This window comes from Ptychodera flava, chromosome 8 (assembly GCF_041260155.1).
Source record: "Ptychodera flava strain L36383 chromosome 8, AS_Pfla_20210202, whole genome shotgun sequence".
In the NCBI taxonomy this organism is placed as follows: Eukaryota; Metazoa; Hemichordata; class Enteropneusta; family Ptychoderidae; genus Ptychodera; species Ptychodera flava.
In genome coordinates, this window is record NC_091935.1 from 36,593,172 (window position 1) to 36,608,907 (window position 15,736).

The 15,736-nt window shown below is 39.2% G+C and overlaps 1 protein-coding gene across 1 annotated transcript; it reads right to left on the bottom strand.

Annotated features, from left to right (window-relative positions):
- Positions 1 to 947: 947 nt before the first annotated feature.
- Positions 948 to 7,416, bottom strand: LOC139139206 (peroxisome assembly protein 10-A-like). The gene is made up of 2 exons (XM_070708033.1): positions 7,242 to 7,416; positions 948 to 3,869 (listed from the first exon to the last, which is right to left on the bottom strand). The coding sequence occupies exon 2, from the start codon at positions 3,839 to 3,841 to the stop codon at positions 2,921 to 2,923; it is 921 nt and encodes a 306-aa protein (XP_070564134.1). The 5' UTR covers positions 3,842 to 3,869; positions 7,242 to 7,416; the 3' UTR covers positions 948 to 2,920.
- Positions 7,417 to 15,736: the final 8,320 nt, after the last annotated feature.

The window sequence follows — 15,736 nt, forward strand, 5'->3', positions numbered from 1 at the left end:
CGATACGCTCAAAGTGGTACCCTCGAAGCCGCGAGTTTCACAAAGCATCATGGGTGTAGAATGCTGGTCCGCGGAACTGTAAAGGGGTTTATTCAGGCTAGAAAGATTGTAAGGTTGACAGAGATAACTATGAGCCCCTCCTCCTCACACTGCAAATACCTTGTGAGTTGAAGATGGGTGTTACAGGTTTCATCATCGTCTGAGAAATCCATGCTGGCATAACTGTAGTTTGGCAAATAGTTCAACTAGGCACTGGAATGAAATGATTGCTGTAGTTGACACAAGTTCCCTCTCAGTGTCCAAGGAAAACGGTGACCACCATGTTTTGGAATGTACATTCAGCAGGTGCCTGAAGTGTTATAACCATCTAATCCCTCTACTTCATACAGCAGTGAGAATTTAAAGAAACTGCAGGGAGATGAGATGAGATGTAGAAAGACTCATATCTCTCTACTTCATGAAGTCGTGAGAGTTTAAAGAGACTGTGGGAAGAAGAGATGTAGAAAGACTCAAATCTCTCTACTTCATGAAGTAGTGAGAATTTAAAGAGACTGTGGGAAGATGAGATGTAGAAAGACTCAAATCTCTCTACTTCATACAGTAGTGAGAATTTAAAGAGACTGCAGGAAGATGAGATGTAGAAAGACTCAAATCTCTCTACTTCATACAGTAGTGAGAATTTAAAGAGATTGCAGGAAGATGACAAGTAGAAAGACTCAGCAGGTGCAATGCTGATCCTTAAATACTGATTACGGTCCTCTTTGATTGATTTCTGAGAGGATGAGACCATTGCAAGAGCATCTGTTCATGAGTTATCAATTTTTGTATCCATATTATTCTGTTACCCACATATCACTAATTTAAAGAACTAACTATATAATGGTCCAATGCTGTGAAAACTTGTGGTTCCAATTTTGCACCAAATATAGAAGCTGGTCCACAAAAAATCAATTCAAATATATGTCATTTATTTTCTAAAAACTTACAAAAACTTAAAATTACCATTTCAATACTACAATGCATAATTCTCACCAACATTCATGGATATTGCTATTACTTGGAAGAAAAGTAGTATAAAAATGCAGAGTTGAAGGGATCAGGTCAAACTTACACTGTCAGATTAGTAAACATCAAATGGGATACAAGTATGATGTGCCTCAGGACCATATATTCAGACTGTCAAAGTTTTACTGTACTTTTTGGTCTACAACTTAGGGCCAAGGGTGGTGGTGGGGATATTGTTTTTGAAGCTCACAGATAGATTAAAGTTTTCACTGGCTTATTATTGTAAAGCTTGAAAATTTAATTTTGCTTCACAGAGATAACACAGGGATGGCAGCTATTTTAGTGTCCGTAAATATTGGCTAATTTGTTTCTATAGTACCAAAATTTGCAGGTGACCCCTGACTTTTGTTCTTAATTTCAAAAGGGGATGATTTAAAGTTTCCTTACATAAAGTTTGAGGAAAGGTTTAATAAGTATTATTTTTTTTGAGGCACGCATTATCATACACAGCAGTAAAAATTTGCATATACATGTACATAGCTAGTACTGCAATTGAGAAAATGATTGTTGTTTAAATAATGCTCAAGCAACACAAATGCTTACAAGAAAATATGACAGATTACTCACTGATAACATTGAATTGTAGAGTGGCAAGTATGAATGTTGACTACTGCATCAGTGTGACATTCAACTTCAAGGGGAAAAAATGAGTAGGTGCAGGCTCCAATGAAAATTTTCAGTTGCTGACAGAAAAATTTCAAGATGTAAAAAAATTATGAAAACATCTGGTTCTGTCTATTCAAAAAGGAATATAAAATCATCATATAGTATTTCTTATTGAAGCCTTTTCCTGACCACTCTCTCATGAATAAAAGGTTCTGTTGGCTACTGCTTGTAATGCATAAAGTTCCATATTACATATTTTAAATAAATTTGTTAAAAATCCAATGTAGAGATAGTGATGTTTCTACCTTTGGTTATTCTTTGATGTTCTCCACAACTGTCTTTCACATCACTTCAAACTAGAAATGATCAAGCAGAAATGTCTCCAATCTCTACATCTTATTTCAGCCAAATTGCTATTTCAACCATAGACAGAAGAGACAACAGAACGGATCATCTGGAGACCATTATAAACACATTCACAGTCTTTATTTTCCAAGTCATACATAGAAATGGTAACTTCTACAGACTTGAACCGATAGGGATTGCACCTGAGAGTTGAATGTTGTCTCAGTGACCTTTTGGGATACCTAGATTGATTTATGTTGATTTGAATGACCTGACTTGACCTGAACAGAGTCAGTTTCAACATTTACATATTGTGTAGAAATGGATTGATATCGCTGGATCCTTTTGGCTAATTTGACACATTCAGTGACTGAATCAAGAATCTTCTTTGACTGTACTGGAATACATGTATGTACTGTTGTACAGTATTGTTTTTGTTTTCTTATGAAAAACAACACGATTTGACTCGGAATGTTAAGAAATCCGTGAGTTGGAGAGTAGACAAGACTGAAAGATTTGGCCGTGTGCGTGTGACCTCCGACCCTACACTGGAGGTCCTGGAGCACTAGAGCGCCCTCACACAGCTGAATCTTTCAGTTTATAGACACACTGGTTGAATGTCCAAAGCTGTACACGAAAATCATCTTGGTAGTTACTTTGAGTGACTACAGCATTGTTAATATATTCATATTCTCAGTAGTTACTCCATGGAGTGAATCAGACAGTAAATTCTACAGTGCTGTAGAAATATAGGGCACTTTGTCAATGTTTTTAATCTGGAATTCCTTGATGGAAATAAAGGGTCTAAAAATATGACGATATCTAGTATTTATGATCTTTTCTTTGGAGGCAAACACTTTTGAAGAAGATGTTTGAAAGACTAGTGACTGTTAAGTTTCAAATATCATATGTTTTGTAGGTATACGAGTCTGGAGAGATTACACTGTTCCCGACACAACGGACATTCTGGCTTTGCCAGGCACCACTCAGTAATGCATTTCCAACAAAATAGATGTCCACAAGGGGTGGCCGTGGAGTGCTGCCTCGTTTCAAGACAAAGAGAGCATCGATTCTTGGGATCTGCGATGTCTGTCTCTTCACTGGCAACATCCCCTTCACCAGAGTCAGGGGCTCTACTTTGGTCTTTGTCACGTCGATGTGATCTGTATTTCACCAGAACTTTGTACAGGTTGTACAGGATGGTCAGAGTCAGTTGAGCCAGTGTAATCCATCCCAGGAATCTATAACTTGGCCGATACTCATCATTTGAAATTCCAGCTCGGACTAAGAGGTATCGCACAGCTGTGACCCGCTTTGAAATGTGATAGAAGATCCCTCTCAGGTAGAAGAGTGCCAGATGGACACGGTGTGTGTATGTGACACATGTACGGATGACTGGGATGCTCTGCAGAAGAAATTCTTTTATCGGCTCTGACAGACCGAGTCTTGTTCCGATTGTTTGGATATGTCGCTCTAGTAGCACCAGACCCTTCTCTATGAGATAAGGGACAGTAACATTGAGAAGAACATGCAAAGTTCTGACTACGCCAGATGGGACAGCTCGTTCTGTGTGGTCGACCTGGACGATGTTACAGTATTCCTCGCCAAGTGATTGATAACCAGCAATGGTTGTGAGAGCAAAGTAGGCCAGGTCGGCTGCAATGTCCAGCTCCCTTCTCCAATGGATCCATGTTCCTGCACCAGCAACACTTTGAAAGATGTCAGCGATGCTTCCCCTCAGGTAATTCAGGTAGTACCAATCTTTCTGGTTTGACCGAATGATCTCCGGAGGCCCAGCTGCTTTGAAAAGTCTTGACTGAGACATTCTTCGTTGCAAGACTTATCAATGTAACCTGGCATAAGACAGAGATATCCATGTAAGTACAATGCTGTTCCCAGAAAAACATTTCCTCACAAAGCCAAGTTCATATTTGCCTTAAGGTCATTTGCTTACATCTGATCATTTTGTCTTTGAGAATTCATGTGAATAGTTGGTTTAAAAATTGAAGAATTAATGCTAATATCAGAATACGAAGTTAATTTTGAAATACTGACAGGGTGAGTGTGTGACCTTTTTTACATTCATGGTGTGACGCGTGTAGATGTGTTCCTAAAGTGGACATGCTTTTTAAAAACTTGCATCTCCACAAAATTTAGAATAAGTAATCACTGTCTTAAAATTGAAACTGGGTGCCATAGCAAAACACCTGTGTATGCGTATGAAAAAACCTGTGATTTGTATCTAAATAATGAAATTGAATATGAAAATCACTTTATTATTACATGCCCTACATATAAGGAACAAAGGATCCATTTATTTGCGGCAGTGGAAAAGCACTGCGCTAATTTCAAGTCCATGACAAATAAGTTTAAATTTATTATGGAAAGGGAGACCATTAGAATCAACTTGGCAAAATATATATTATCATGTATGGAGTTGTGGCAACAACATTATAATAATGGTCACTGACTGTATTCTTTGTCTCTTTTTTCACAATAGTTATGTAGCGTCTTCCTTAAGGCTTTCTCCCATGTATTTTCAGGGAGATTTCTGTGACATTGTAATTTTTTTCTTTTTCTTAGTTGTTGTAACTATTTTCATCCCTGCCATGGGATGGTGTGTGTTAATATAAAGTATCTATCACTGTGCAAATTTAAATGTGATCCCTGGCCTTATTGAATCAGGGTTTAAGCTTTCATTTTTGTCATAGAATGATGTTGTGAACATTTCTGGCAGGGTCAGTATTGGGACACGGTTTACAGAGGCAGGGGACAATTTAGCAGCAGAATTGTAGCTCTACAGTGAGGTGGTCAGCGAGTTTTAGTTTTTGTGACCTCATCCCCAAGTAGAGCAACAATGTTGAAGGCCTGTAGCGTTCAAAATAAGCGCACTGCACATGGCGCGGCATTTTGATGTGAAATAACACATATTTACTGCATTTGGTCGTACTGATTTATCACTACTGAAGACTAAACACTACTACACTAACATTGTCATTTATGGGGTTTGGTATTTTTTTCACACACATCAATTGCATTCCTTAAACATTGAGCATGTTTCTGGGAGCTGCCATTAACGGAAGTTTGATATGGCAGCCCCGGGAATGTTTTTGCTTATTTTGAATGCTACAGGGCCTTCAGCATTGAAGCTCTACTGGTGAGTGAGGTCACAAAAACAAAAATGCACTGACTCCCTCACCGTAGAGGTACAATTTTGCAGCTAGGGACAATTAAGTTTCCATACATATCTTCTCTGCTTTTGATGGAGTACTGATGTAAATTACAAAATCATGATATCATAAGGGACTGGTCAGTTTCTTCGGCCGGGGGGTAGGGGCGGTGGATTATTTTTTGCCGACGTCAAAGTGGCCAATCCCCCCTATTCCAACTTTAGAAAACAGGTGACCTTCCTATTCCAACTTCCAAAAGCAGGGTGACCCCCCCTGCATGTGACAAAGGTAAAACAAAAGGTAATATAAATTCAATAATTCAGTGTGTGTGTGTGTGTGTGTGTGTGTGTGTGTATATATGTATATATATATATATATATATATATATATATATTTTTTTTTTTTTTCAGGGTTTTCTGTCAACTGTGCGATTGCGCAAATTGCGCATTGCGAGCCATTGTCTGCCGTGGAAAAGTTACGGATAGCGCAGAAATCACGCACAAAACAAAGCAAGCCATGTCCATATATATGAGGGTGACAACTGTGAATCAACAGTAATTGCCCCTAAAATGTCAAGTCTGCCCTCTAATTTTGATGAACAGGGCACAAAGTGCCCCTTTCAATGAACATGCAGAGAAAACACTGATATATATCTATATATATATATATATATATATATATATATATATATAGATATAGATAGATAGATAGATAGATAGATAGATAGATAGATAGCTGTTGTAAGAAAAATGTGATTGTGAAATATTAGTGCATGTTGCTTTCTTATACTGAATTCTCACAGAGAAAACAGAAAAGTATCAGGAACTTGTCATGCTTTCATATGAACTGCAAATTTCATAATGATTAGTACACTTTGCAAAACAGACTTTCAATTTACAGACATCAAGATATTTCTGACATATAAGCTTATCTCTTATATATCAAATTACTGTGCCCCGAAGGGCTCACTGAAAAATATTAAACATCTAGATATCTCTGATATATATATCTGATATATGAAAGTCATGCGGCTGAAGGGCATGCTGAAAAATACAGGCCTCTGCTGCTCATACCTCCCCGTTTCACAATGTGTGCATACCAGACATCGAAACGGGGAGGTAAGCAGCAAAGGCCTGTATGTTTCATATTTCAAAATAAAGTGCCTGAAGGCTGCCAAAAAATACAGATATCTCTGACATATATATTTCTGATATATTAAAGTTTTGCACTTGGAGGGGGTTCTGATAATGCCGATCCAGATAGGAAAACTTAGTATGACTTAGGAAGTTCACTTGGTATATTGCAATATCCCTAGCTAAATTGGTTGGTAATTACCAACTTGCCCCACCGAAGAATAATGGCCTCAACTGTAAAGTTACGCATCCGAACAGCGCGCCAAGAAATGCAACTGAATGATGAAATTTGTGGCCAGCATGATGCATTTTAGGCAAGTATGAGCCTGTGACTGTGTCGAAATTCAGAAACACGTTGAACCCCCCCCCCCCCCAAATTGGGCATTTCAAAAACATGGTGACCTATTCACTTTGAATCCCATGAAGCAACAAGCAGCCACCCCTACACTGAATTATACAAACCCAGATAAGCTTTATGGCAACATACCCCTGCTTGCACAACAAAGTGTCTGCACCTGACTGAAATGAAAAACGATATCGCTGACAAGTTACCAAAGTCGCTCGCTAATTACCAAGTGAATTCACTATATGGCCAGCAATACAGCTGGGTAATTTGCAAATTGGGTGTCCAGTTTCCAGTCGCATCCGCTGTAATGTCAAAGGTGCTTGTAACGTCGCTGGGATGAGGGGCCTGCGGCAAAATCCAGCTGACCGAGGCCGAAGACCTTACCTCAGTCAGTGGTTTTATCACCAATACTCGGCCTTCGATCCTTCGGCCTAGCCTCAGGTCACAAGTCAACGTAAGCGTCTGTGCCAGGCCGCCACACAATAAATGCACACTTCCAAACATAAATACACTCTGTCCATGGAGGCAGCACACTAACTCTACACTCTAGTTTATCATATGCAGTTAGGGACCTACAGTTCTCTCCCGGGACTTCTCTGAGCGGTGGTCTTTTCCTGCGAATAACATACACGACGTAGATGTACGGGCGCAGCCATGATTCTTCAAAGCTTGAACTTTGAACTTCGAACGCGGCTACATCGAACGGCGAGAGTGGGCGGGGAACGCGGGAATGGGAGAGTGCCAATCATTAAATTTTCATCCGTACATGTTCAGTTACTGTGTTACTCTGATGGTACTTGTAAACTGTGTTCCATTCTCTGAAACGGAATCTCTGAATATCAGTATAGGCTATGAGCTTACTCTGTTGTACTCGTCAATAACGCCAGAAAAAAAGAAACGAACAAAAAACAAACAAAAACAAAAAACAAAAAACAAACAAATAATTGCAGAAAATTCCTTTCTATTCAAAATATTACCATCACAGACATGATCGAGAGCTCGGCTGATTCAATTTATATAGAGAGTATCCACCGCTGAATTGGAAACACATCGATTGTCACAACTGCTGCTGTTTTCACTCGTTTAGACCATTCACTCTGACACTGTCTTTCCGATTGTAATCTTGCGCAGAAAAGTATTTCCAACGCATCATTATTTGCAGTGTGCATTTAAGCAGTTCAACAAAATTGTCCTGGAAAGGCAAGACAAAAATACCTTGTCACTCAAATGCATGTACAAAAAGAAGAAGTCTGACTGTCTGACTTTGTTGGAGAAAACAATAATATTAAGCATGTCGGACGCAAATATCACAATCCTAATTCTTTGTTTTGTGTATTTTTGATAGTTTTACCCTTTGATAACTGCTAAACTTCTGTGACTCGTGTATTTGTACAGTTTGGTGCACATTTACGTATTTTATTATTCAGTGCATGGAAATCCATATATAGGCAATTAGGTTAATATAAGCTGATTTGTGGGACGACGTTCAATAATGACTTCGTTATTGGATTTTAACTTTTCTTACAAACTTTCGTTCAGTGGAAGGGATTGAAGTCACAAGCAAAGTGTCGTTTCCTGTAAAGTTTACTGTGCGAGTGTTTTACATGTAATTACGCAAGGACTTCGTTCACTGCTCACTTGCTCCGTGACAATCGCGGCCAACCTGTTTACTACAACGAGATTTCAATAAAGGAATTTGAAAATAGATTTTTCGTTGATTTTAGTGGTGAGCTACAATCTGTCGCATATTGAAATAATATATTTCTATTTTCTATTTGCAATATAAATTTATCATTTCGAAATAAGCATATTGGTGCCACTGGATGGCAGATGTAGGCCAACGCTCTGTCTAATTTTTCCATCGGCCCGACGTAAATTGAAAATAGAAAATACAGTCTTATTTCCTATTTTCAATTTGGTGCAGACATGCGCATTAGCATGAAGCACTCACAACCCAGACATCAGAGAAGACCTGGGATTGTTACTTTGTATGTATTATGTCTCGAAACTATCTTCCCAGGGATAGACTTGAGATATTGTTACATAGTATGAGCTCAAATTGTTATTTTAGTACAAACGAGTACTTAACGTTCATTGGTTATTCAAAGTGACAATTTTATTTTAGGCGGGATTTTATTAATTTTAATGCATGCCATGCCATGCCAGAGTCAGATTTAGTTTAGGGCGGCTAGCCATGGAGGGGTCTCGAGGGCCAGTCCTCCGAGTAAGGATAGGTGAAGATATTTTTAATCTACCTTCACCCGTATCAAGCCAACGCTTGAACATTCTGAGTGGCAACCATTTTCAACAAAGATCAATGTACTTGGTGAGCGATGATGCCTCGGGAAGACGAGTTTTGTGGCAAGACGAGGACGGAAACTTCGACCTGGTGACGAGGGATCACGACCCGCAGGTGCTATATGAGGTCCGAGGATTACACCTCAGTGCAGCCACGGCCTCCAGCCCAACGAGACCGTCACGTTCGCCGACTGTCCATCCAAGTACTGCCACAGATGTTGGTACTCCGGACAGTTTCCTAGCTACGGCAGGTAGTGCACCCTCCCCTGGGGTGCGTTATGGTCATATGTATCAACAACCCGATAATGTACACTCTTCACCAAGACATCTCGGCGTTCGGCCACCCGGCGTCAGAGCGCAACAATTTGGCGACGTAGCAGGAAAGCGGTCACAATGCTAGAATACAGGGATGAGAGCGCCGAGCTGATAGAAAACTGCACTGTATTCATTAGGATAACAGAAGACTCTTGCAGCCTACAAAATGTTGCTGACCAGGTCAAGAATGAATTACAACTAATACAAACGCCAAACTTCTCGACAGACATTATCTACCGATCAGGGACACCGCCGTGACTTCAGGTAGGTTTATACTTGTGCTAAGTGATTGTGGATGCATGGCAATTAGCTGCAATAATTGTAAGCCTATTCACTGGCTTTTTCTGTCGTGTTGGCAAGAACTTGCTATTTTCTTGGAGTACGTATTCGCGAAAAATAAATCTGGCTCACACCGGAGAGCACAGGTGCTTGCAGCGTTGCTTGGATAGTAGATCGGCGGCTCGGGATGGAACTGTTCGGCCGAACCTCGGTAGTTTCGTCTCACTTGGAGGTCGACGGCCGACCCTACCGAGGTTAGGCCGAAGACCGAACACTTCGATCTCGGCCTGCGATCGACAGTCCAACCAACGCTGCAAGCGCCTGTGCCTGAGAAACAGTATCAGTATTAATTGCCATCGAGGCATCCACGCTTTTGTTTTTTTCACCAAACCGGAGGAGCCAAGTCAAGTTTACTCCCGATCAAAATATCATCACTTGGGTAAAACTATCGAATTGCGAAGCACGTATTCGGAGTACGTACCTGTTGTTTGGGAATTTATCACTTTCAAGTGTACGGCCGGCAGCGATGCATTGAAATGATTCTTCGTGTTCAGAACGATAACCACATCAGAAATCTCCCCCCGCCCCTACAACTTTGGCTTTGAATTTAGACATGCAGCGGAAGCCACCAATGCTGGTTTATTGAACAAATTAAGCCGCTTTCATCTTTGTCAGTGACGGAGCAAGTCTGAGAAGTTGGAATTACATGTAGGAGTATATCGCAATCGCGGCCATTGGTGTTCTTTTACTGAGTCGCTGGAGCCATCCGTCCTGTACTTCGAACTTTCAAGCGATTGTAGTTGCGACCCTACCATGTGCATGCTCGATTTGCATAAGTGTTGGTGGTTTATCCAAAAATGAAATGTGCTTTCAAGAATCAAATTACTTTATTGTCCACTCCGTCTCTGTGTTGTTGACGTTAAACGCACTTTCGGCGATGTAAGTTTTCGCATATTGACTTTTTGAGTATACTTTGATTGACCTTGATCAAAGCATGATAGTCAGCGGAAGGGTGTGCGTGGCACATGCGCGCATAAGTGACCTAAATCATTGCTACGGGGAGTGTTAAATTCGTCGGCAGACATGTCATTTGTACCGAGATATTTGAACGGGCCCGCGGTCCTGTGCATTCATTATTTCAATTTTAGGACGCTCATGACACAATACGACGCTACTTGATATCATTGTTTATATTTTGCGAAATGCCTTCTGAATTTTCGTTTTTGTAATCTTTTAACATGAAGGTACAAGCGGTAAACTAACGCCATGATTAGAATTATTAAAGTCAGACTTCAATAGTAGTATTCATTATTTACGTGCATTTGTGGTTTCGATGTTTGTGTGAATTTGATGAGAAAGACGCGTAATTTCGTTAGGCGTCATTTTTGCTTACATTAATATCTTATGCTCATGCATTTCTTTTAGCACACCATGTCCACTTTAGTCATAGTTTGATTTAATTCTTGTGTTACATTTTCATTTGTTACTTATTCTTTTTCTTGTTTGTATTACAGAATATGGTTTCTGGCTTGCTGCCAGAAAAATCAGTGCAGTCAAGGAAGATGATTTCCTTAAGTGGAGAGGTAGGAAGAAGACAAAGAAGAATAGAACGGCGACAGATGAACTTCATGAAGTTTTAAGTCAAGTGAAGCAACAGTTAGAAAACACAGTATGTACAGTAGTTTGTTTTTATAAAGTAAATTGTTGACAAGACCATTATTTGGTGAAAATGATGACTATCTCGCAATGTAGGCAAATAAGTGTTACCGCATTTTGAAAATGCCATTGTCTCCCCTATATTTATATCAACACTCATCTGTGCATGATCAATTCATTTTTTTTAATTTTCACCACAAAATCAAAAGAAAAAGATATAGAAAAAATCAAGGATAGCATTAACTTTAAAGAGCCAAAGGTGGTAACTTTTAGGATATTTTTCAATATGTTTGTTTCCAATGTCAATTGCAAGTTCTTGCTCTTCTCCCATAAGTATGTTGAAATAGTAGCTACTTAGCTTGTCATCAAAGCATTATATCTGTAGAGAGCACTTTTGTTTGGTTTTTGTTTGATTTCTAGTCTGCACCAGAACTGCCAATTTGCAGATTTGATGAACATTTTGCAATTAGTAATTAACATCTAATGACAAAAGTTCATCAAATTGAAAATTACTTCACTAGAAGTCAATGATTGCCTTTTGATCTATTTTACAGCCAGGTGCCACATCCCCATCTACAAATCGCTTGATATGCTTGATTTGTTTAGATGTGGTGAGATTGCCATTATTCGTCTGCTCAAAATGCAACCAGGCCATTGGATGCCTTCAGTGCTGTAATAGATGTAGCCAGTGCCCTCATTGCAGAGCTGAATTGCCAGATCCAATAGAAGGTGTACGAGGCCTTGATACATTATTATCAGCAGTGGGCCATCCCTCCTCCACAGAGGAAGAACTGAGCGAAGCTCTGACACAGCGTGTAAATGAAAGTGAAAGTCAACAAAATCCATCACTGATATACCAGATTAGTGACAGTAACAGTGATGATGATTTTCAGCCATAACTTGTGTGTACTTCACTTAGTTTTTTTTCTTGAAGGGACATTTATTATAAACTGCTGTGTTCCAAAGTTTTGCAGTACACTCAGTAAAGCATGAATTCCATGGGTGTCAACGTTAGTGTTACCTTGAGTTCAAGGGATAGTAGTAAGTTTTATGGTTAATTTTCATAACTTTGTACCAGTGTTTTCAGACGATACAAAAAAAACCCAAAAAATCTTCAAGTTTATCTGCCTTTGGTGTTATTAGAGTTTGTGTGCTATACATTAAAAAAAATAAATGCCATTATTGAAACTGTTTTCTGGCAGGACAGTGCAATTTTCTGAAACCTTGTGTCAGACAAACACTGAGAAAAAGTGATATGTGTAAACATATCCAGTCGTTTTCAAGTGGATTTTTTTGCCTTGATGAAGATGTTATTTCTTCACTGTGCATGGAAACTTTCTTGTCATGGACAGACAGCAGAAAAATTTGAGATGCCATGCCCAGCTTGCACAGCAATAACCTGAGCGTTTGAAAAAAAAATTGAAGTTGTAGTTTTGGATCAAGGTATGCACAATGACCAATTTTGTGTGTAACAGTTGTTTCTTGATATTGCAAATAAAGATATTAAAACGGATTTTATGTGAGCGAGTAATTCAAGATGAGTTTTTCGCATAAAATCAGGTGACTTGTGAATAGCAATGACATTGGCCTCTTTCAGCTCCTTTTGTCAAACAAGCTAATACAACACTGATGTGTGGTACTAGTATATGAGATTACCCACAATTCTCCGTAATTGGCACACAAATAAACATTTCACAGATGCAACCGCCCTGTTGTCAATAAAATCAGTACATGTTACGAAGATAATCTTTTGAAGTTGAGTAAATCTTGTAAGTTTACAAGGTACAATGGCTGAATTGTCGTCCTTGTCATGAAGATATGATTAGTAATGGTTGAAATTCTAGTTTTCATGGACAATTTATTTGCTAAAGTAATGTATCCTAGCAACTGATGGGGTTAGAGGTTTCATCTATGATGCATATTGGACAAGTATGGGAGCAAAATGTTCAGATATCAGTGACAAACTTTGATTATTCAAGCAACAAGGGAAGGAGGCTTTGTTTCTGTTGAATATTGGTAACTGTTGGACCAAACGACTTTTTAGAGGACTTTGGATGGACTCTAATGACCTTTGAACTTTTCAGATGACCTTGAATTGACTTAAATGACCCTTCACACCTTAACACATAAGCATCTGAAGTCCCTAGAGGTTTTGTGTTGGATAATTGTGAGTAGGGCAAATGTATTTTTCAAAGCCTTTTGGACATGACCTTTGACAAACTTCAGCGATCTCTAAAATATTAGGTTTCTTCTGTTTGATATTGATGGATTTAGGACAATCCTTTCCAAACTTTTTGAATGCTCTTGACAGACCTTTAATCGCAAACTTAAATGTATCTTAAAGCAACAAGCAGTTCCATGTCAAATCAGTGTGCCACAGAACCTCCTCTAGTACCATTGCATCATCATGGATAATTTGAGCCAAATATGGCATTCTCAAGTGAACGAGAGGGAAACCGTTGTACAGTAGTAATTAACTCACGCTTCTCTGCATGTCAACACCAACTTTTATCGCTCACTGACCCCACGATCTTCTTACATTTGTCTGGCTTAAACTCCGAGTATGTCCGAAGTCAATAAAGACGAAATTATATAATTTTATTGACATGATAAATCTCACCGTCACTGAAAAATGGATATTTTGTAAACAAGTCTGATAATATTATGCCGTGGACACTGAACTGTTGATTAAGCCCACTTTGAGCAATACGAGTATCAGAGATTCGGTTTTGTACAGAGATAAAACGGACTCTACCGAAGGCTGTAAATGAGAGCAAGCTAACGTTTGGCACATTGTGTTCCAGATTAAGACTCAAGATACTACCGTGACTATCAAACATTAAGAATCTGTTTAATTGGTTAAAGGGACATTATTTGTATCTTTTGGTTTTTTTTCATTTTTTTCGATGACTGACATCCCTGGTCAAATCAATAGGACAATAATAAGAGACCTAAATTGTGACCATGGACGGCTTCAAGGATATGCAAAACCACCTTGCTCTTTACGGCAAGGTTCAATTTGAACCACCCGCCATGATTATGGGATCTCAGCTATAAGCTTCGTACAATTTGTGTGCTCTTTTAGACTGCGTCTCGGGGACTGAAATCAGCTGCACGGGTTTACCATCTAGTGATCTACGGCTGTCCAACTATATGGGGATACAGGGTCAGGTCGGTCATTGACACCATAATCGACTAATAATGTTCCATTGCCATGAGCCAGGGTGGGATATTTTGGTAATTTTTTTTAGACGGTCTACTGATCATAGCATTGAACTAATTCCGGACCGTGGTAAGACCAGAGGCGGCCCAGACAATATTAATAAGCTTATTATGAGTTTTTCTAGGTTTTCTTTATCAGTTCCTCTCCTTTTCTTCATGCTCTGACTGATCGTACAAAATAAAATAAAATAAATGACAATATAGCCTAACCTAGCCTCTTGACTCTTTATTTATTTTACACCCCATTACATGGACGTTTATCTCTCATATACACATACATCTTGTAATTAATTAGTCAACACAACTAATTATGCTAATCCGTAGACTTATTCTCACATGGAAACGTTAGGCGCTTATAATAATGTCAAATGCCACACTTTGCGATTGTCGGGTTATTACTTCCAGGACTGACATTAGGCAACACCCTCAGTGACCAGATCAGTGACGAACCAGCAGCCCCGAGCTCGGATCCAAGACCCAGCGAGTTTAACCGTTTTTTTTTTAATTAAATTTTCAAGTATAGGCAACCACATTGAACAGCATATATTGAAACGCGTACATTAAAACGTTACTTTATTGAGTTATAATTTAGTATATAATATAATAGCACCGACATGATCCACCTGTAAAACGATTTCCGGCTTCAATTTCAAACGTAGTAGGCCTACGTACTTTCTCTGTGACATGGAAGTCTGCACGGAAAAAACTTCATCTCGCTGAGCCCAACGTGGTTCAAAACTTTTGTTGTTTTCGACGTTTCGTTGTGTATGGCTTGGCAGCGGAAGTCAGACCACCTCCTTTGATCAAGGATAGGGACTGGACGGAAATTACTGAAGAGGCGTGGGGACATGTTTGGCCCGAAAATGTTCAGTCAGTATAGGAAACGAAAACCTGTGTCGGTCAGGCTATTTTCAACAAACGTCCCCTGGTAGACATGATCATTCTTATCTAACGTCGACATGCCTCTGGTTGTTCTTCGCCAACATCACAAGCATAGCTAATCTGACAAATATTCCTCTGAAAAAACATTTGTTTTTCTCTGATTTGAAAATAGTGTAAAGGAACTGTTCCCTCAACTGAAAAAAGAAAAACTTGATAGAGTGCTTACGCTGATAATCGCGAAGCGCTTTATTCCGCGACGAGACGCTATACGCAAAATCTTGTAACGCGTCCATGATTTAGCCATTGCCGTAACGATGACAACTGGACTCAGTTATGATTAATGTTAACATGGATAAATTTATTACAGTACACTTATAAGGTCGCTGACAAGGTAACCTTTAATGTCCAGATAAAAATAA